Source organism: Zalophus californianus, chromosome 14 (assembly GCF_009762305.2).
Source record: "Zalophus californianus isolate mZalCal1 chromosome 14, mZalCal1.pri.v2, whole genome shotgun sequence".
In the NCBI taxonomy this organism is placed as follows: Eukaryota; Metazoa; Chordata; class Mammalia; order Carnivora; family Otariidae; genus Zalophus; species Zalophus californianus.
In genome coordinates, this window is record NC_045608.1 from 34,020,206 (window position 1) to 34,042,398 (window position 22,193).

Sequence of the window (22,193 nt, forward strand, 5' to 3'; positions counted from 1 at the left end):
AGACCCAGAATAGCCAGAGGAATACTGAAAAAGAAAAGCAAAGCTGGCGGCATCACAATTCCGGACTTCCAGCTCTATTACAAAGCTGTCATCATCAAGACAGTATGGTACTGGCACAAAAACAGACACATAGATCAATGGAACAGAATTGAGAGCCCAGAAATGGACCCTCAACTCTATGGTCAACTTATTTTTGACAAAGCAGGAAAGAATGTCCAATGGCAAAAAGACAGTCTCTTCAACAAATGGTGTTGGGAAAATTGGACAGCCACATGCAGAAGAATGAAACTGGACCATTTCCTTACACCACACACAAAAATAGACTCCAAATGGTTGAAAGACCTAAACGTGAGACAGGAGTCCATCCAAATCCTAAAGGAGAACACAGGTAGCAACGTTTTCGACCTTAGCCGCAGCAACTTCTTCCTAGAAACATCGCCAAAGGCACGGGAAGCCAGGGCAAAAATGAACTATTGGGATTTCATCAAGATAAAAAGCTTCTGCACAGCAAAAGAAACAGTCCACAAAACCAAAAGACAACCGACAGAATGGGAGAAAATATTTGCAAATGACATATCAGATAAAGGGCTAATATCCAAAATCTATAAAGAACTTATCAAACTCAACACCCAAAGAACAAATAATCCAATCAAGAAATGGGCAGAAGACATGAACAGACATTTCTCCAAAGAAGACATCCAAATGGCCAACAGGCACATGAAAAAGTGCTCAACATCGCTTGGCATCAGGGAAATCCAAATCAAAACCTCAATGAGATACCATCTCCACACCCGTCAGAATGGCTAAAATTAACAAGTCAGGGAACGACAGATGTTGGCGGGGATGTGGAGAAAGGGGAACCCTCCTACACTGTTGGTGGGAATGCAAGCTGGTGCAACCCCTCTGGAAAACAGTATGGAGGTTCCTCAAACAGTTGAAATTAGAGCTACCGTTCGATCCAGCAATTGCACTACTGGGTATTTACCACAAAGATACAAATGTAGGGACCCGAAGGGGTACGTGTACCCCAATGTTTATAGCAGCAATGTCCACCATAGCCAAACTGTGGAAAGAGCCAAGATGCCCATCAACAGATGAATGGATAAAGAAGATGTGGTATATATACACAATGGAATATTATGCAGCCATCAAAAGGAATGAGATCTTGCCATTTGCAACGACGTGGATGGAACTGGAGGGTGTTATGCTGAGTGAAATAAGTCAATCAGAGAAAGACATGTATCACATGACCTCACTGATATGAGGAATTCTTAATCTCAGGAAAGAAACTGAGTGTTACTGGAGTGGTTGGGGGTGGGAGGGATGGGGTGGCTGGGTGATAGATATTGGGGAGGGTATGTGCTATGGTGAGCGCTGTGAATTGTGCAAGACTGTTGAATCACAGATCTGTACTTCTGAAACAAATAACGCAACATATTTTAAGAAAAAAGAAAAAGAAGAAGATAACAGGAGAGGAAGAAAAGGGGAGTATGTCAGAGGGGGAGACGAACCATGAGAGATGATGGACTCTGAAAAACAAACTGAGCATTCTAGAGGGGAGGGGGGTGGGGGGATGGGTTAGCCTGGTGATGGGTATTGAGGAGGGCACGTTCTGCATGGAGCACTGGGTGTTATGAACAAACAATGAATCATGGAACACTGCACCAAAAACTAATGATGTAATATATGGTGATTAACATAACAATAAAAAATTAAAAAAAAAAAAAAAAAAAGAAAAATAAAATCCTTAAATTGCAGTCTATCTAATCCACAAAACTGGGGAAGTACTGCAATAAGATGAAATTCTAATCCCCCACCCCTACCCCTTATAAGGGGTTCATTATATTCTATATATTAACATAATTTGTTAAATCCCACCCAAAACACAGTGCAATCATTCAGTTGTCTAACGTGCTACACGTGGAAAAAACTAGAGATTTAAAAATATAGCAAATCATCCCCAGTCAACTAAACAACTCTAATAAGAGAGAAGGCACGCCGGTTAATTTAATGGCTCTACCTGTTAGTGTTTTTGATATTTTGGTCAAGAGTCAATAAGGAAGTTCCTTTGAGGCCAAAAGATCAATTTCCACAGGACCAAAACCCACAAAACCACTATTTGCTTGAGGGAAATGATTAAAATGATTAAAAAATGATTAAAAATGACAATATTGAACCATATTATCATTAGAAAACAGAGAAAAACACAATCTTCTCTCCTAAGCTCCTGGCCGATTTTTCCTGTCATCTACTGACAACTCTGTCTAGAGGCACTTCATACATAACACACTCGAGCTGAATCCAGCAACTGCCTGCCCCAGCCCTACCCCACCCATCATCTTCATGCCTCAGTATCCCCTATCTTAGCTGAAGGTCTCTCCTCTACTTCATCTCCCAAATTAGAAACCTAAGAGTCAAGCTTTTCCCTCCATATCCAGTCATTAAAACTTACCAATCCTGACAGACGTCGTCCAATCCTGCCTCTTGTATTGTTACTTTATTTTTTTTTAAGATTTTATCTATTTTATTTAAGAGAGAGTGAGTGAGCATGAGCAGGGGAAGGAGCAGAGGGAGAAGCAGACACCCTCCTTGTTCAGCAGGGAGCCAGATGCGGGGCCCAAACCCAGGACCCCGGGATCATGATCTGATTCGAAGGCCGACTTGAGCACTGCAAAAGATCTAACTCCCTCCCACAGGCGCCCCTTGTATTGTTACTTTAATTCAGACCCTCATCACGAGTCTACTAACCCTTCATGTAAAGTCCCCTTTCCTGCCTGCCCTCCCCTTCCATTCCCCCCACCTTGAGGATATTAATTCTTCCTTACTTTGTATACCCACTGAAACAACTGCATACCTCTATTCTAACATTTAATATCTTATTTTTACTCATCTGTGGACTTGTATGCCTGCCTGTGAATTTTAAGCTCCTGAGTAAAGGACCACTTTTGGTTACCTCAATAACCCCGATGGCTGGGTCAGATATATGCTTGCTGAGTACGCCAAAGTTCTCACTTTTCTCTCCCACTGTACATGCTCCACTTTGCCACCACATTTCCTTCGCCAAAAATAAACCTAACTAGGTCCCACTGGTTATATGATCCCTAGAAAAGCTAAGGTTCAGGACCATCTGAAGGGCAGCCCCCTCACGGTGGGACCCCAACTTCTCTGCTCTAGCTCATCCCCTAGCACTGCAACTACTCTACGTTAACTATTCCCACATATTTTCAGGCCCATGCACATACAACACGCTGTGCATAGATTCTGTCTCACAGGCTTTGCCTTCTGTCTAAAAAATTCCTTATTTTCCAGGCCCCGCTCAGAAATCACCTCTGGGAAACCTTCCTAAATCTCTCCAGACAGAATAAACTTCTCCCCACCCCCACCCCCGGGCTACCAAAGCAAAGTTAACACAGCTTTATTATGGTCCTTATTAAACACACTATTCTAATACTTTTATGTTTGCTCCCAGTAAAAAAGTAAGATTGTTGTCGGCATCTCCCGCACTGAAAGAGCTCCAGTACTTTACACACTGCCTGGAAGGAGTAATACAGTAAAACAGAAAGAACTTGAATTTTTTCCACTGTTCAAAACCTGGCGCTGCCATCTTTCAACTGGGCAGCCTTGGGCAAGTCATCATAAGGCTTGTCCAGGCCTCACCTCTTCTACTGTTTATCGAAAGTTGTAAAGATCTCGGATCAGGTATGTAAAGCATCTAACACACGGCACCATGTAGACTTTTCATTTTCTGTAATTGCCAGATAAAAATTCGTTGCGGTAATGACACTGAGGAGGAGGGGAGTGTTCAAAGGACTGACTTGAGCAGGATCAGTTCAATTCTGCAAATATTTGTTGGGTGGCTACTATTTACGTATCAGAAGCTGGGAGACACATAAAATGACTAAGAAAGGGCAAACCCCAGGAACCAGATATTGGGACACGACAAAAGACCCCTTCGGAATTTTCAGATACATCTGTAGCCCCCTTCCCAACACGAGAATCTTTTAGAGCGCTGGTTCTCAACAAGGCGAGCCCCCCCCCACCCCCGCAGGAGTCAGTTTTGGTTGTCACGAAGAGGGAAGAGAAGTGCTGCGGGCATCTAGGTAGAGCCCAGGGATGTTGCTAAACTACAATGCACAGGGGAGTCTCCTCAACGAATCATCCATTCCGGAGTGTCCAGACCAAAAGCAACAGAGACTCCAGAAGAGAGCAGAGACGACTTCCGGCAGGGGGACCAAGTCCGCTTCCGGAGGTGCAGTAGGCCCCGCCCCGGCCCCCAGGCCGCGGAAGCCACCGACTTTCCGGCTCGCTCTCCGGCGCCCTCCCTCCAACTCCCGGACCGCCTAGCCCGGCATGGGGCACGGACCCAGCGCCGGGACAGCGGCCCACGTCTGAGGCTCTCACTCACTATTTCTCTGCTTTGGCGAGATGCTCCAGCCCCTCATTTATCTTCTGAGCCGCCATCTCGAAGGTCCGGGCCGTGACGTGGAAGAGGAGAGCCCGGCTGAGGCGGCGTGGGAACGCCGAGTGAAAGCCGGGACGGCGCCGCAGCCCAGCTGCTACAGCGGCCTATAGGGCTCAAACCTAATGCGGCAAAGCGGCCTCGGGAGCCGGGAGGGGCTCAGCGCAGGCATACACCGCGCAGGCGCAGAGCGCCAGGGTTCGCCTGAGCCGCAGGCTTCTAGCGCAAGCGCAGTGGGCACTGAAGGCCGTTCGTTCCTGCAGTCATTCATTCAGTATTTATTGAGCACCTAATATATGCTGGGAACTGTTCCAAGCATCAGGAAATCAGTAGGGAGTACAACAGACAAAAAAACCCGCCCTCCTAGAGCCTTGCTTTTCCATTCATGTGAAACACGTTGGTGCTATAATTATGGATTATGGAACAAATTACATTCGTTCCATAGCTGGAATAGTGTTCATTCATTCATCCTGCCTCTGAGCCCCAACTATATGTCAGTCGGTAAGCAAAACAGTCCCGTTCACTGTCAAATAGTCACCCGACGGACACAAACTCTGGTGAGTGCTCTGAATGAAAAGTTCAGGGAGTTAGATCTTTTGCAGTGCTCAAGCAGAAATAACAGCCAGTAATACTCTTGGCTCAACTGATAACTCACGGTCATTTCAATATCCACATAGATGATTTCTGCAATGCCTATGCACCAACTCAGCCACCCATTTCCAGGATCACACCCTTGACCTTACTAATTACTAGTAACTGTGTGCCTTCCACTATGTCCATTTTCTTCGCCTTCAACAGAACTCTCTCCTTTTTCTTATTCTTTTGCTCTTATTCACACTTCCCTCTTTACCCAGCATAGATTCCATGTTCCATCATTTTAGCTACTCTGTGGTAGCTAAGCCCTTTAACCGTAGTGTCATTTGCAAATATCTTCTCCTATTCTGTGGGTTGCCTCTTTGTTTTGTTGACTGTTTCCTTTGCTGTGCAGAAGCTTTTTATCTTGATGCAGTCCCAAAAGTTCATTTTTGCTTTTGTTTCCCTAGCTTTTGGAGATGTATCTTGAAAGAAGTTGCTGTGGCTGATGTCAAAGAGGTTACTGCCTATGTTCTCCTCTAGGATTTTGATGGATTCCTATCTCACATTGAGGTCTTTCATCCATTTTGAGTTTATCTTTGTGTATGGTGTTAGAGAATGGTCAAGTTTCATTCTTCTGCATGTGGCTGTCCAATTTTCCCAGCACCATTTATTGAAGAGAGTGTCTTTTTTCCATTACATATTTTTTCCTGCTTTGTCCAAGATTATTTGACCATAGAGTTGAGGGTCCATATCTGGGTTCTCTATTCTGTTCCATTGGTCTATATGTCTGTTTTTGTGCCAGTACCATGCTGTCTTGGTGATCACAGCTTTGTAATATAGCTTGAAATCGGGCAACGTGATGCCCCCAGCCTTGTTTTTCTTTTTCAACATTTCCTTGGCGATTCAGGGTCTTTTCTGATTCCATACAAATTTTAGGATTGTTTGTTCCAGCATTTTGAAAAATGTCATTGGAATTTTGATCGGGATAGCACTGAAGGTATAGATTGCCCTGGGTAGCATAGACATTTTAACAATGTTTATTCTTCCGATCCATGAGCATGCAATGTTTTTCCATCTTTCTATGTCTTCTTCAATTTCTTTCATGAGTGTTCTGTATTTCCTAGAGTATAGATCCTTTACCTCTTTGGTTAGGTTTTTCCGAGGTATCTTATGGTTTTTGGTGCTATTGTAAATGGACTCGTTTCTCTAATTTCTCTTTCTACAGTTGTGTTAGTGTATAAGAAAGCAACTGAAAAAAAAAAGAAAAAAAAAGAGGAAAAAAATAAATAAATAAAAAGAAAGCAACTGATTTCTGTGCCTTGATTTTGTATCCTGCCACATTACTGAATTGCTGTATGAGTTCTAGGAATTTGGGGGTGGAGTCTTTTGGGTTTTCCACATCAAGTATCATGTCATCTGCGAAAAGAGAGAGTTTGACTTCTTTGCCAAATTGAATACCTTTTATTTCTTTTTGTTGTCTGATTGCTGTTGCTAGGACTTCTAGTACTATGTTGAACAATAGTGGCAAGAGTGGGCATCCTGATCTTAAGGGAAGGACTCTCAGCTTTTCCCCATTGAGGATGATATTCGCTGTGGGTTTCTCATAGATGGATTTTATGAACTTGAGGAATGTTCCCTCTATCCCTCTACTCTGAAGAGTTTTAATCCGGAAAGGATGCTGTATTTTGTCAAATGCTTTTTCTGCATCAATTGAGAGGACCATATGGTTCTTCTCCCTCCTCTTATTAATGTGTTCTATCACATTGATTAATTTGTGAATGTTGAACCACCCTTGCATCCCGGGGATAAATCCCACTTGGTCGTGGTGGATGATCCTTTTAATGTATTGTTGGATCCTATTAGCTAGGATTTTGTTGAGGATTTTGGAATCCATATTCATCAGGGATATCGGTCTGCAATTCTTTTTGGTGGGGTCTTGGCCTGGTTTGGGGATTAAGGTAATGCTGGCCTCATAGAATGAGTCTGGAAGCTTTCCTTCTGTTTCTATTCTTTGAAACAGCTTCAGTAGAAAAGGTATTATTTCTTCTTTGAATGTTTGGTAGAATTCCCCAGGGAATCCACGAGGCCCTGGACTCCTGTTTTTTGGGAGGTTTTTGATCACTGCTTCAATCTCATTACTGGTTATTGGCCTATTAGGTTGCCAATTTCTTCCTGTTTCAGCTTATAGGTTTCCAGGAAGGCATCCATTTCTTCCAGGTTGCTTAATGTATTGGCATATAGTTGTTGATAATAATTTCTCATAATTGTTTCTGTTTCCTTGGTGTTAGTCATGATCTCTCCCCTTTCATTCATAATTTTATTAATTTGGATCCTTTCTCTTTTCTTTTGGATAAGTCTGGCCAGTGGTTTATCGATCTCATATAGTCCTTCAAAGATCCAACTTCTAGTTTCGTTGATCTGATCCACTGTGTTTCTGGTTTCTAATTCATTGATCTCTGCGCTAATCTTAATTATTTCTCTTCTAATGCATGGCTTAGGCATCACTTGTTGCTTTTTCTCTAGTTCTTTAAGGTGTAGGGTTAGTTGGTGAATTTGGGATTTTTCTATTTTCTTGAGTGAGGCTTGGATGGCTATGTATTTCCCCCTTAGGACCGCCTTTGCAGTATCCTATTGGTTTTGGACCCATGTGTTTTCGTTCTCATTGATTTCCATGAATTGTTTAAGTTCTTCTTTGATTTCCTGGTTGACCCAAACATTCTTGAGCAGAGTTGTCTTTAGCTTCCAAGTGTTTGAATTTCTGCCGAATTTTTTCCTGTGATTGAGTTCCAGTTTTAAAGCATTATGGTCTGAGAATATGCAGGGAATAATCTCAATCTTTTGGTATCAGTTGAGACCTGATTTGTGACCCAGTATGTGGTCTATTCTGGAGAAAGTTCCATGTGTGCTCGAGAAGAATGAGTATTCTGTTGTTTGAGGGTGGAATGCTCTGTATATATCTATGAAGTCCATCTGGTCCAGCGTGTCATTCTAAGCTCTTGTTTCTTTGTTGATTTTCTGCTTAGATGATGTGTCTGTTGCTGAGAGTGGAGTATTGAGGTCTCCTACAATTAACGTATTGTTATCAATATGACTCTTTATTTTGGTTAACAGTTGGCTTATGTAGATGGCTGCTCCCAACACAGATATTTACAATTGTTAGATCTTGTTGGATAGACCCTTTAAGAATGATATAGTGTCCTTCTGTGTCTCTAACTACAGACTTTAGTTTAAAATCTAATATGTCTGATATAAGAATTGCTACCCCAGCTTTCTTTTGAGGTCCGCTGGCGTGGAAGATGGATCTCCATCCCTTCACTTTCAGTCTGGATGTATCTTTAAGTCCAAAATCAGTCTCTTGTAGACAACATATGGATGGGTCCTGTCTTTTTATCCAATCTGCACCCCTGTGCCATTTTATGGGAGCATTTAGGCCGTTCACGTTGAGAGTGATTATTAAAAGATATGAATTTATTGTCCTCATGTTGCTTGTGAAGACCTTGTTTTTATAGATTGTCCCTATAAAGTTCTGTTGTATATCACTCTTGGGGTCTTTCTCCTTTTATAGAACCCCCCCCTTAATATTTCTTGCAGGGTTGGCTTAGTGGTCACATATTCTTTCAGTTTCTGCCGGTCTTGGAAGCTCTGTATCTCTCCATCCCTTCTAAATGACAGCCTTGCTGGATAAAGTATTCTTGGCTGCATGTTCTTCTCTTTTAGTACCCTGAATATGTCTTGCCAGGCCTTTCTGGCTTGCCAGGTCTCTGTGGATAGGTCTGACCTTATTCTGATGTTCTTCCCTCTGTATGTAAGGTATCTTTTCCCCTAACTGCCTTTAAGGTGGTTTCCTTGGTTCTAAGATTTGAGAGTTTTACTATTACATGCTGGGCTGTGGGCCTGTTTTCCTTGATCTTGGGAGGGGTCCTCTCTGCCTCTTTGACACGAATGTTTGTTTCATTCCCCAGATTATGGAAGTTCTCAGCTATGATTTGCTCAAATACATCTTCTAGTCCTCGCTTTCTCTCCACCCCTTCAGGATTCCAATTATTCTGACATTGGAACACTTCATGGTGTCACTTATTTCTCTGATTCTATTTTCATGGATTCTGAGTTGTTTTTCCCCAGCCTCCTCTTTTCCCTTTTTATCTATTAAATTGTCTTCCAGGTTGCTTATTCGTTCTTCTGCCTCAGTTACCCTAGCTGTTAGATTATCTAGATTGGATTGGATCTCATTGATAGCATTTTTAAGTTCTGCCAATTCAGCTTTCATTTCTGCCCTTAGAGACTCTATGTTGCCATTAATTGATTTCTCCATTCTAGCTACTGTCTTCACAATTGCTAGCCTGAATTCCATCTCTGACATCTTGGATGTATCTGCATCCATTTGTAAATCTGGTGCATAAGTCATAATCTCTGAGTCTTTCTTATTTTGGGGGTTCCTCCTCCTAGTCATTCCGTTGATGGGTGGTTGAGGGAATGTATAGAGTCCAAATTATTGACCACAACCCAAGCAAGATGCACCTGTTTTCTAGGGACCTTAGGGTTGCTGGCCTCTTGTTTTCCCAGCCTGTCTTCTAGGGGAGGGGCCTGCTGCACTGTTACTCAGGCAACCCTGTTTGGGCAGAGTTGCCCTGCTCCCCTGTGGCAGGGAATGGGCTCAGTGGGAACCGGTTTTTTGGGGCTTTTGTTCTCTTCCATGTCTCTTCTGAGAGTCAGAGCAGATGAGACTGTTTCCAACCCTCTGCCTCAGAGCAGAGAGACTGCAGTCTGTTCTTCAGTGAGCTCTCCAGGCCATAATGTCTCCGTTTCTGTCTGTGCTGCTATAAACTGCTGCGTCCTGGGTTGTGCGCCCCTCTGCAGCACTCCCAGTCCTGCCTCCAGGTTGGGGCACATCTCTGCCCTTTGTGCTTCTAAAACTGCCAGCCACCCCCAGTTCACATGCATGCTCCTGAATTTCCAGGTTTCAGTCCAGGCAGCTGCCCTAAAGTCCTTTCCCTGCCGCTACCGGACTGCGAGTCTTTGTGGGTTCCCCAGCTCAGGAGGCTATCGTCACCGGCAGTTCAGGATCCCCACAGCCAGGCTCCCTCCCACTGCAGTTTATCCTCAGATATCTGCCCACGGAATCACGGCTCCCAGCTTCGTACCTCGAAAGCAACCGCCTGCAACCTTCTGTTTGTAGAGATCCAGAGCTATCTTCTTACATCTCAGGCTGATTTCGTGGGTGCTCAGAATGGTCTGGTAGATATCCAGTTCAATTCCGGGGACCAGTTGGAATAGAGCCCCCTACTCCTCTGCCATCTTTTCCTCTCCCCTCATTTTTTTTTTACATTTTCAAAGAATTTCCAAAACAGAGCAAGAGAGCAAGTCTGTGGGATGGAGAAAGACCCATCCATGGGTGCCAGTCCTCTTACCTGGGCACGGGACAGTGCAGACCAGCGTAGGTCAAGCCAGAGCAGAGCTCCCAATGTAGGCACTGTCCCACAGTCGCCTCTGCATCAGTGCGGAGGAGGTGGGTGACCGTGGTATGGATAGTGGACCCCACCCTGTCCAGCTTGCTTGACCCTGCAGGCTCCCCAGGGAGGCCAGCAACTAAGCCCCTGATCCTGGGGGTCTGTGGCAGCCATGAGACAAACGGCTCAATAGAGCAGCTACAATCTGCCAGATATTTTACTCAGTGTTTTATGCTTAGCACCTTAGAAGCACTATAATGATCCAGTTTCACACAGGAGAAGACTAAGGCTCAGAGAAGCTAAGGGACTGGCTTAAGATCATACAGTCAGTAAGTGGGAAGGCAGAACTTGAACGCAGGACCTTTTGACTCCAAAATATATAGTCGAGCCGCTGTAATGGACTGAAAAATGGTCTCTGTTTTATAGTAGTTTAATAACAACTCACACAATACCCCCACTCAGTTACATGGATCCATTACAGAAGTCCAAATGTTTTTGAAAAAAAAAAAAAATTCAGAGTGCACTTTACTACATATCTGTTAGCGTTTGGAAATTTCACTAACAGTTGAAAAATGGAGTTGGGAATTTACTAGGTATGACTGAAGTAAGTTGCCAAATCGCTGAGAAGGAAACATCCCTGCCAGATGCCCTAAGTATATTTTACTGAGACTTTCCCGGGTTCATTCGGGTTTTGCTCATGGCCATGTAGTTCTCCTGAAGAAACACACGGTGGCACCACTCGCGCAGGTTTTATAGCCACGAGCCACCCAAACAGCAGTGATTGCTACTTTGGGTTATAGAGTCAGATTCTGGCAACATTTCGCATTCATAACTGAACTTCCCACATAAAGGGGATACCTCTCACTATTTTGTACACAAAGTTAAGCAGTGTTGCCCAAGAGTTCAGAGTACAGTAAAGCTAGGAAGATCTGCCACATTATTAATATATCTAATAACAGATCTTTTATATCCACTTTAACTAACACAACTGTTTTGATGAATAATACTTTTAAGAAGAGAGAAGATGTAGAATTTACTCTGCTAGTTATTTTTGAATAAAAGTTGAAACCAGTTTACTAAATTGGCTTAGTAGAGTCCTACTGTATATTTTTTTGGACTACTTGCAGATAACCTAGTTCCATCCTGAAAGTATTCTCTTTCTAAAACTATATCCCAAAAATATACTGGTGAAGAAGATTTTAGATTAAATCATAATAATTTAATTTTTTGGCTACATTTTGTGCGAATATAAATTATACCGATTTGAAATAACACAACAAAAATTTATCAATGAAATTTTATAAATAACATGCATCTTCTACATTAAAAATTCGTCAAGAATTGCACAGTTTGGGGGCATCAGGGTGGCTCAGTCAGTTGAGTGTCTGCTTTCGGCTCAGGTCACGATCCCAGGGTTCTGAGATCGAGCCCCCAGCATCAGGCTCCCTGCTCAGTGGGAAGCCTGCTTCTCCTTCTGCCTCTGCCTCTCCCCTCCACTCATGCTCTCTCTCTCTCTCAAATAAATAAATACAATCTTAAAAAAAAAAGAATTGCATAATTTGAAGCCGTCAGGAACAAAGAGTTGTAGACTAGGTTTACACTATTTACTCTTTAGACATTCTTTCAAGAGATATTTGTGGAGTGGCTTCTCTGTGCCAGGCACTGTTCTAGGCTCTGGAGGTACAGCTGTGGATACAACAGTCAGAAATCCTTCCGGGTGCTCCCAGAGTTTACATGCTGGGGAGGGAAGCGCGTGGGTGGGGACTTAGGAGACAAGTGGGAATGCTAAATGGGATCCGTGCTTCTTGGAAAAGAAAGCAGGAAAAGGGCTGAGGCAGTGCCTATGCAAGTGTGGGGGCAGTTATCACTAGGCAGGTGACAGCTAAATGAAGACATTACAGGCATGATGGCTTGAGCCAATGGGCTATCTGGACAAGGAGCGCGGCTGACAGATAGAGTGAAGCAGCACGTTGGTGAGGCAGGGTGTGCCTGGCTTATTCCAGGGAACATAAGGGACCAGCAAGGCCCAGGCCGCTCCCAAGAGTGCAGGAGACCAACCACTCAGTGAATGAGCCAACACACCAATTCTTTGTCAAGACCCATCTAAAATCAGGCAAAGTTTGGATTATGTTTGAAAATCTTCAGGAACACGTCTTTTGCTTACATACAACTTCCGTCTGCTTGAGTGATTAGAAATGAACATATGTTAATAAAGAAGGTAAAAAATTGCTCATAGTCTGTGATGGAACGCTTACTCAAACATGAAAATGTCAAGCCCACAGAGTGCACTAGGTTTGCAAAAGCAGGCACAAGACCCTTTTTCTCAAGATTCTCCTGTCGCTGCGGAGATAGAATAACAACACTCTGGTGGGACACATGCTAGAAAAGAGACATAAAAGATCCGGAGAGGAATCCAGTTCACAGGACCCTTGAATTCCCAGCGAAAACTGGGCAGCCGGCACCTAGCTCCCCTCTGCCAGCCATTCTCGTTCCTCCCGCTGGGGGGAGCTCTAGGACCATGGCCATCGCCAGAGGAGGGCGTGGACTCTGAAATACGCTCTGGGGTAAGAAAGGATCTTTAGTCATGCTCACATTCGAAAGGAGACCTTCCAGATTTGGAAAAAAAAGAACAGAAAAAAAAAAGCAACAACAACACCCTCATCTCCCCAGCTCTCAACAAAGTCAGAGATGAAAGAAGACGGTTTTAGCATGGCAAATAAAAAAATAAACAAGTGCTTGAAATGGATAAGTTTTTCCTTTTAAATTTGTTTTTGCAAAGGGTTTTTTCTTCCCTGAAAAACAAAATACTAAAATAGCAAGTTATGTTTTCATTTATGAATCCTCCTCAAGAGGAAATCTAATAATAACAAGGGGTTCCCATTGGATCCAGCTTATTTCATAATGTAAGTATATTTATATCCTCTGGGGAAAGAAACCTACCCTGAGCCAGGTAGTTCTCATTTAAATTGGTGATTTTGTTCATTTGTATTTTTTCCTCTTCTTTTACCTTGAACAACCTCTCAAACTGGAGAGAAGCTTTAGATTCTACAGCTGTGTATTGGACGGGGTGCCTTTTGCTAGTGATAGAGGGTGAAAGACGGTAGCAAAAGGACTTGTTTTGCTTTATTCTATATCTGGTCAGAAAGGTGGTTTGCCCCTCACTAAGTATTATCTTATTACATCAAATGTTCAAATGTTGAGAGAGCAGGGTCATGTACCAGAAAGAGAAAAAGCTTAGAGGCAGTCCCACGTTCCAGTCTCAGCTGGGTTCCTCACAGGATGTAAATTATTTCACTTCTTTGCGCTTCCGTTTCCTCGTCTATAAAATAGGGATAATAATACTGTGGTGGATTCAAAATGGCAGTCAGATCTCTGACACTCCTCCCATGGAGAGGTGGAGTCAATGTCCTCTACCTTGAACCAAGGGTGGGGAGATGTTCTGTGGATGCTCTGACCAAGAGAACATGGAAGGAAAGATGTTGTTCCAGAAAGCTCCACTTCCTGCCTTTCCTGGAGCCCTGAACAGTACGACTACCCTGAGGCCACCATGATGGGAAGAAGCTTGAGTGAGCCAGGAGAGAGTCTGTGTGTATGTGGAGGGAGAGGTGCCCAGCCAGCTACCAGCTCTCCTGACTTCCAGCCATGTGAGCCATTTCAGCTGAGTACCCAGATGTCATGAGGCAGAGATGAGGCCCTCTGACTGCTCCTATCCAAATTCCTTTCTGCACTATCATGAGATATGCTAAGAACAAATTGTTGTTTTAAGCCACTGAGCTCTGGGATAGTTTACTAAGCTGCAGTAGATAAGCCCACTAAGTGCCTATTTTGAGGAGCTGTTGTCAATTTTACCAATAATAAATACCTCTGAGGCACCTAGCCCAGAACTGACACGTAGTAAGCACTCAGTAAACAGCATCATCATCATTCTTGCTGCTTGCATTTTCTTTCTATAGGACAGGTTATTATTATTTTTTTTTTTTCAAATGTGGGCAGAGAATCCTATCTGAGCTCACAGAGGACAATGAAATCCTTCACAGCTGACTTGCCTGGGAATCCACAGGCTTTGGGGCTGCAAATCCTCCCCAGCCTACGCAAGTCGGGCACAAGAGAGCCACTGAGTCCAGGCTTTGCTGGCATTCCCTTTAAACACATGCTCTGCCGGTGAGCGGGACGTGCTGGCCCTGCATTCCAGGGACACCACAGGGCACACAGTGAAGCTCTGTGCTTGCCTTTTGCTTTTTCTCTCCTGTAAATCTCCTTAACTACCTAAACTCAGTGGGCAACCAAACACAACTGGGTTTAAAGAAGGCATAGTGGCAAGAGATTGTCTTTAAATGCAGCTGCTGGTGCTGGTCTCCAGGGAGGAGTTGAGAGCTTGCCAGCCCGGCTGAGAGCCTCTCAAGCATTCACCCTCCCCATGGCCTCCAAGTGACCTTATCTTTGGTGACAGCATTTAGAGGATACTCCCAGTGATGACACTAGATGTCCTGGGACCATCGAGGCAGTAGGATATGAAGTATTAGTTAGGATATAAAGTATTCTTAATATAGTGATCTTATAGAACTCAAAATCCCAAGAACTATCATGATCTTATAGAACTCTGATTCCTAATCTGTCCTGCATGAACCTGCCGCTCCCCATCACTACTGCCATTGGCCCCTTCTCTGGCCCGGACTGCTGGTCAACCTGTTCTTACTGGTCAGTCGTCCTGCCACGACTCAGACTTCTGTAGAAGCCTCAGCCTCTCTGCAGCCTTCTGGAAGCACCAGTGTCACGGTATGACCACACCCCTCCCTCTTTCAACGACTTCAGTATTTCCTCTGAGGACAGAAGAAAACATAGCAAGTCCAGGGTTGGGAGCCCAGCTTTCCTAGCCCGGGCCCTGTGTTTGCCCCACCTGCTCTGACTGATGGCTCAGGCCAATGCTATGCCCATCCCCAGATAGGAGGGGAAGTCGGGAGGAGTGGGGGATGAAGGCGGGGATGACACTGCCCAAAGGTGACAGAAGCAGACGACTCAGCTGGAGGTGAGGTGGGGATCTTTTGTTTAAGGACTTTGTATGTCTCACGATCCACCTCTGGATCCTAAGCTGGGAACCTCAGGATCGGTTCAAATGACTAGGACTAGAACAACTAACTTTGGATGATACGCTTGCCCCAATGGTGCTTTAGAACTGCTTGAAAAAAGGCAGGATTCGCTAAAATCAAAAAGCAAAAAAGGAAAAACTGAAAAGAGGGAGACCTCCAGCCAAGGCTCCCGCGTTCCCCAGTGGACTGGGACCAGGCACTTCAGTTCTTGTGCTGATGCTTCCACACCCCTCTGTTCCCCACAGAGTGCAGCTCTGCACCAGGGCACACAGCCACTGTGACCTCCTCTATCCCCACTTAGAAACCGAGCTTCGGGGCACCTGGTGGCTCCGTTGGTTAAGCATCTGACGCTTGATCTCAGCTCAGGTCTTGACCTCAGAGTTGTGAGTTCAAGCCCCATACTGGGCTCCATTCTGGGTGTGGAGCCTACTTAAGAAAGAAGGAAAGGAAGGAAGGAAGGAAGGAAGAAAGAAAGAAAGAGAGAGAGAAAGAAAAAAGGCTTCTATTTCTCATGTTTCTGGTCTCTCTTGTCACATGAGCTCATGTTTTCAGTTCCTTCTTTGGGGTCATAGCACACATCTCCACAGTATTCCCATAGGCTTGACCCTGGTGTCTTCTGTTGACCTGGCATACAGCCCCAGCTCACTTCTGTTCTCCCCACTGGCCTCATTACCTTTGAAGGACACTCCCTGTGTGGCTCCTTGTTGCCTTTGCTTGCTTCCTTACCCACCAAGTAGCGTACTGGAGACAGAAAGACAAAGGGGCTGGCAATTTCCACCTGGTGGGCTCCGTGTTTAACGCTGGGACCCCATACCCACAGACAGATGGTTATGAGGATGCAGGGTGTTTGTGGGTGGTTCTAGAAAGTGTTTCTGCATTAGCTATGATTTGCTCGAACTCTCTCCATTTCCAGGGGTCAGTGCTGGTCCTGAAGACAAACGAGGAAAAATCTTGCTTCGGCTCAGTGGGAAGGGACAGCAGCAATCCACCTGAACAAATAATCTCATGGTTCTACTCAAGCTACATTTTCAGAGTCACCCTTTAGAAGCTGTCTCATTTATCACTTTAGAACTTGAATTTGATGGTTTTGATTTTTTAGTCCAAGACTGAACCTGTGATTTAGGTGAGCATCCACCAGCAGGCAACTTACAGTTTAAACTATAGTGTGGGTTTTAGATATTCAAAATCAGCTCTCAAATCAACCCTCTTACTGAATTACAACCTTCTATATCTTACTTCTTTTTTTATTTTAAAGATTTTTATTTGTTTATTTGACAGAGAGAGACACAGCGAGAGAGGGAACACAAGCAGGGGGAATGGGAGAGGGAGAAACAGGCTTCCTGCCAAGCAGGGAGCCTTACAGTAGAGGTGGCCCCCTACCTTGGACTGGGTCCCTGTCAAGGTCGGCCGAGTTGGTGCTCTTGGCGCCCAGAGACCAGCTTCAGCTGCCTTGCTCGCCGGGCATTGAACAGAAAAGACATAGATCTTCACACTTGTTGCTGGGACTATCTGTGTGTAATTTTCCCAGACTAGATTATTTTTTCTGCCTCTGGAAGAAAGGCTTCCCTTTCTGTGTCTTAATAGGCAAGCACTGGATGTCTTTACATAGAGGAGTACTTTCAGTTAAGTTTGCTCCTGACGATAGTTTAAGGTTGAAAATTAGAATAACATTCCTCTTCAGAAAAAAATCTGCATGTTCTATACAGAACTGAACATTCTGGATTGAATCAAAAGATCATTTTTTGAAGCTAGAGTTCTGTTAATTTTATTGCCAGAGCTATGATGAAATCTGTTTATGTTCAAATTTTGTAATATTGTATGATTTTGAATTCTTCCTGGGACAGTTTTTAATGAAGCCAGGCTTTATGGTTAGTGGGGAAACCAGACGATGTACTCAATGTTCACTTCCTCATCTAGAACATGTTTGCAAAGTACTGAGGTCCATGATGTGAACACAGCAAGGGCAAGTCAGGCACCTTCCGTTCCCTGGAGGAGCTCACTCTGTAGCAAAAGCAACAGATACTAAAGAACATTTTTAAAAATTGCAAGTATGGAAGTAGAGCCTGTAGGGGGTTGGGGTGGGGAGTGTAGGGAAGGATGGGCATGGTGTAATCTCAAACAGCTCAGGAAAAAGTTAAGGAGATGAGATTCTAAGGAAGAGGGCACACTGATAACTGAGGGAGCTACTTGCCCATGAGCCCCAGCTATACTTTGGTGCAGATGTGGACCTCTGAGCAGCCAGGCCCTCAGTCCCTATCAACTGAATGCTTCATAGGCATGTTACGGGTTACATCTCAAATACTGAATAGTTGGCAGAAAAGGTTGAAAAATAATAATATAAGAATTAGAGAGAAAGAAACATTCTGGTAACTCTAGTATTTTTCATATTTGAAGGTTATTCCTTAAAATGATTGGCTTTTAAGTGATTGGTTATTTATATGTAGGTAGTATAATTGTATGAAGATGAACAGAGGAAACACTTTTATGGGGGGAAGGGAATGGAAGAAAGAAAGAGTCTAATTTGGATTATGCTTGGATTGGAAGCAACTCCAGGGGAGGGTTGGATGCTACTCTTAGAAAAATTGCTCTATCCTGTGGTGCCTTGCTTGCTTCCGGTGATGGAATCCATCCCAGCTCATGCCATTGCAAAAGATGAGGAGGATTTGGAGGGGTCTCTTTTTAACTTGTTTTGAACCCATTTAGGGACCACTGCCTTGTCCTGCTGTTTGGGCGCAGCTGTGACCCAGCCAAGAAGGCAACCCCTTTAATAAAGCCCAGGACACTGGTTAGTAAGACAAAGGAAAAGCTTTGTGATGCAAAACACAGACACACACATGCACACACACACACACACACACAGATGCACATACAGACACACAATACACACATACACAAATACAGATGCACACACAGACACACACATGCACACATACACAAATACAGATGCACACACAGACACACAATACACACATACACAAATACAGATGTACACACAGACACACAATACACACATACACAAATACAGATGCACACACAGACACACACAAATACAGATGCACACAGACACACAATACACACACACAAATACAGATGCACACACAGACACACAGAGATACACACACCCACAGATGCACACACAGACACACAATACACACATACACAAATACAGATGTACACACAGACACACAATACACACATACACAAATACAGATGCACACACAGACACACACAAATACAGATGCACATACAGACACACAATACACACACACACAAATACAGATGCCCACACAGACACACAATACACACACACAAATACAGATGCACACACAGACACACAGAGATACACACACCCACAGATGCACACACAGACACACAATACACACATACACAAATACAAATGCGCACACACACACACACACACACACACACACACACACACACCTCTCTTAGGGAGAGCAGAGAGTTCTCTGAAAAGAGGTTGGCCTGGATTGAGGACTTAAAAAATAACCCTCTGCAAGAAGATAAAGGAGAACTGAAGAAAGCAAGGTAAGAGGCTAGACAGCGGGCATCTGAAGGGCTCAGCTCTAGAAGACCCATTACCTATGGGTAGGACAAGAGAATGATTTGTGACCAAGAGAAAGAAAAATTCTATCCTTAATGTTTCAGACGCTATGCCATGGCCCTGAAAGCTAGCTGATTCATCATAAAGAAATACCACCAAAGTCTGATGTCATTGGTCTGGGGTAAATTGTCTAGGTGGGAGGGATCCTGGAAAAAAAGACTCTCCTACTGCCAGCCATTTGGTGAGAGAGCTGGGGTGAAGGAGGGCAAGGCTGATGCCATTAACATTGGTGCAGAGAGCAGTAGACCCACTTGCTGGCCTCATCAAGAGCCTTCAGTAGTGGGGACAGTAAGCAGAACTCCCTGTTGCACTTACTCCTACTCCTCCCTCTAAAACACTTTTCCCAAGAACATCTTGGATACATATAAAAAAGCAAGGACCCTTCCACATGGAGGTTACACAAGAAACGGTTTTGCTCTAAAGAAGTAGAGCAATTTAGGGTTTTAAAGTTGGATAAGCTTAACAAAGACCGTCATGTCAAATATCCCGCAGAATGTACTCTGCATACAGACTGCATGTTTGGGCATTCATTGACACCTGAGAATAGCATACCGTAATTATGGGAGCACTCTGGGGACAGATAATTAAGACCCTTTGATGGGAATGCAGCCTCCTGTTTATGACTGGGGTAATAAGGAGACAATCTGCCTTTCATTAGCACATAATAACATCTCACTTTTATGGGAAGTTCCTTCAGTTGATTTTCTTAATTAGATTTAACTGAAGGATGAAAGTCAACTTTTGCTACACAAAGCCCTGGAAAGGAAGACCACTGTGTTTAACACAGTAATTGAACATGAAAGCCACATACATCAAAGGTACGCACAAATAAGAGAAGTATGTTTTCTAAAGATCCCTGGACCAGTGAAGGCTAATTTCAGATGGACGCAGGGTTTTCAATTTAAGTGAAAGCTTCCATAATGGGACTAAATTTGGTGCAGACCTGGAGTATGCAACACAGGCATCCTTACTGCGTCTTCCAAAAATTACACAAAAGGCATCCAGTTCAGTAGGTGCAAAGATTGTGTGGCTTTCAAATTCCTCAATGGAAATGACTAGCCTGAGGAATAAACAAGTGGGTTCTTCTTTACTGAATAAGTTTTCCAAAGAAGAATCTCTCTCTGCTTTCAGAAATAATCCTTCTTTTTTTCTGAGCAATTAATTTGTTTAAGTCATATGAAATTTGAAGTCATGTTGCCATTTTGGCTTCTAGAGAGCCTGACATTAAATATGGCTCCCCTTGAAGTGAGGGGCTGAGGTTCGCCAGCACATCTTGACAATACCCTGTCACATCCGGATTGTTCTTGTTTTTGTAGCTCTACATTCTGTTTGCTCAGATGCACTCAGCTATTTTGATATTTTATTTGGTCTTGCAGGTATTTCTGTAAGCTGCCTTGAATCATTTTGGGAATAAAGTGGGATATAAATAAGTAAATAAAGAAACATTGATTGCAAATTAAAGAACTCAAACAATTTAAATCTACTTAAAGTAATGCAGTAAGATCAAAGCCAGGAGTAGAGCTCAACCCCTCAAAAGCACAAACAATAATGCAGTAAGATAAGCAAAATATAAGTTTATAACCACTCCTCTGCTCTAAATACAACCATTCGCTATCAGGCCAAGGTGATGTTCCCTATTTTACCTTCCCCTGAAAATGTACCAAATTCTTAAAACTTCTTGGTCCTTAATGGAAATGAAACTCAGGAGTCCTGCCCCCAGGGATTCCCAAACAGGCCCTCATGTCTCATCCTGAAGACTGACCTTGTTCCTCCATTACAATTAAGTATCATCTGTGAGCTTTGATAAGCACTGAGTCTGTCAAAGGTAAAATATTTTAACCAATATCATCATGCAATATCTGTTATTTTGTGGATTGTATATAATGCATGTCTTAGATGCCAGACATGAAGGAAGTGAAGTTGATGGTGCATTGGAAGAGCTTCTAGACAGACACAACAAATACATAAATTATTCGTGTATGAAAAACTTTGAATCATCTCAAGTTCTTAGAGCAACTGAGTTCTTACATTTCTGCACCATACAACATTAAAAGAGACAACTTTAGCTTCTAAATTTTTAAGGACACAATGCCAAGAATAAATGCAAGTCTTAGATTTAAAACTGTAAGTTACTGATATGACCAGAATTGGTTTAGAATAAGGGAAGCAGTGGTACTAATATTATTTTCATTTGTCCAGTTCATTGGTCTGTTCATTTAAATATCTATGATATTTTATTCAGTATTTTAAGAGAAATGTTAATTTGTCAGACTGAAGCTAACTAAAAGAGAAAGAATAGAGAAGTGAATTTTAGCACTGTAGCCAAGTCATATTAGGGAAGTTTGAAGAAACTACCAAAGAACAGAACTGGAAAGAATAGTTATTGGGAAGCCTATCAGGTGAATGAACAGTCTAACTTATTCTAACAAAACTAGGGCCATGGGTGGAAGCAAATTCGTTTTAACTCAGTATTAGAAAGTTTTTTGAGAATTTCATTTAAGCAATGCTTCTGGAAGTGTTTGAGCTAACACTGGGTGTCCCCATCAGTTATAGCATTGAGAGGATCACTGCATTGGGTATGTGGTAGGACTAGATAGATTCAAAGTTTCATTGGATATAAAATTCTCTATTTTTTGCAACATATTTGCTATTGCTAAATCATAGAAGGGCATAGCCCAATGATTGGTTTACATAATGTTGATGATGTAAAAATAAGTGAAAAACTATCAAACTATGTGAACTTTCGAATAATTAAAGTCATGCCATCTAAGATTAGCTAATCTGCATGCACCACTATCTTGTAGCATAACTTCTAGTAAAAAGCAGTAGTAAAAAGCAGTACAAAAGACATGTAATTTGCATGAAGGAAGATGCTGGGATTTCACAGACCCTACTTCCATTTTACCAGAGTCCCTGGTAATAAGACTAAAGAATCACGGATTGTGGGGCAAGGCTTTGAAGTCACAAGTCACCCAAAATGTACCAAAAATAATCTGATAACT

The 22,193-nt window shown here is 43.2% G+C and overlaps 1 protein-coding gene across 1 annotated transcript in view; it reads right to left on the minus strand.

The window, feature by feature from the left end:
- NAPG (NSF attachment protein gamma) overlaps nucleotides 1–4,622 on the minus strand; it is a 36,711-nt gene extending 32,089 nt beyond the window's left edge. The window contains exon 1 of the mRNA XM_027576798.1: nucleotides 4,406–4,622. Coding sequence (XP_027432599.1) covers nucleotides 4,406–4,461 — 56 coding nt within the window. The 5' untranslated portion in view covers nucleotides 4,462–4,622. The remainder of the gene's footprint in view (nucleotides 1–4,405) is intronic.
- Nucleotides 4,623–22,193: the final 17,571 nt, after the last annotated feature.